Source organism: Eimeria mitis, genomic scaffold (assembly GCF_000499745.2).
Source record: "Eimeria mitis Houghton genomic scaffold, Emh_scaff1573, whole genome shotgun sequence".
In the NCBI taxonomy this organism is placed as follows: domain Eukaryota; phylum Apicomplexa; class Conoidasida; order Eucoccidiorida; family Eimeriidae; genus Eimeria; species Eimeria mitis.
The window spans coordinates 1,093-1,490 of record NW_013569824.1 but is presented as its reverse complement, the minus strand read 5'-3'; the positions used below and the strand labels follow the sequence as shown (position 1 = coordinate 1,490).

Sequence of the window (398 nt, the reverse complement as noted above, 5' to 3'; positions counted from 1 at the left end):
GTAATTGGTGCTGCAGCATCATCTGGTGCTGCTGCTGCTGCTGTTGTTGCTGCCCAAGCTGCAGCAACTGTTGTTGCTGTTGCTGCTGTTGGTGTTGTTGCTGCTGTTGTAGGGTTTCAAGGGTATGTACAGCTGCTGCTGCTGCTGCTGCTGCTGCTGTTTTATTTTGTTCGTTTATATGCGGGGAGACCCCACGTACTGTCTCCTTTTTGTCTCTTTGTGCTGCTGCTGCACTGTCTCCTTCTCTCATCTGCATATGCAGCAGCGGCAAGGAGACAGATACATTTGCTGCTGTCTCTTCTGTCTCCCCGCAGCCTTCTGTTGCATGCAACGAATCCGATCCACCAGCAGCAGCAGCAGCAGCAGCAGCAGCAGGATCAGCAGCAGCAGCAGCAGCT

At 53.3% G+C, this 398-nt stretch overlaps 2 protein-coding genes across 2 annotated transcripts in view; one reads left to right on the top strand and one right to left on the bottom strand.

The window, feature by feature from the left end:
* EMH_0039770 (uncharacterized protein) overlaps positions 1–250 on the bottom strand; it is a gene marked incomplete at both ends in the record, with an annotated part of 3,032 nt that extends 2,782 nt beyond the window's left edge. Inside the window, one exon of the mRNA XM_013495437.1 lies at positions 200–250. Within this exon, the coding sequence (XP_013350891.1) occupies positions 200–250 (51 nt within the window). The remainder of the gene's footprint in view (positions 1–199) is intronic.
* A 75-nt stretch (positions 251–325) lies between these two features.
* The window catches only part of EMH_0039760 (uncharacterized protein), a gene marked incomplete at both ends in the record, with an annotated part of 517 nt that continues 444 nt past the window's right edge, over positions 326–398 (top strand). The window contains one exon of the mRNA XM_013495436.1: positions 326–398. Within this exon, the coding sequence (XP_013350890.1) occupies positions 326–398 (73 nt within the window).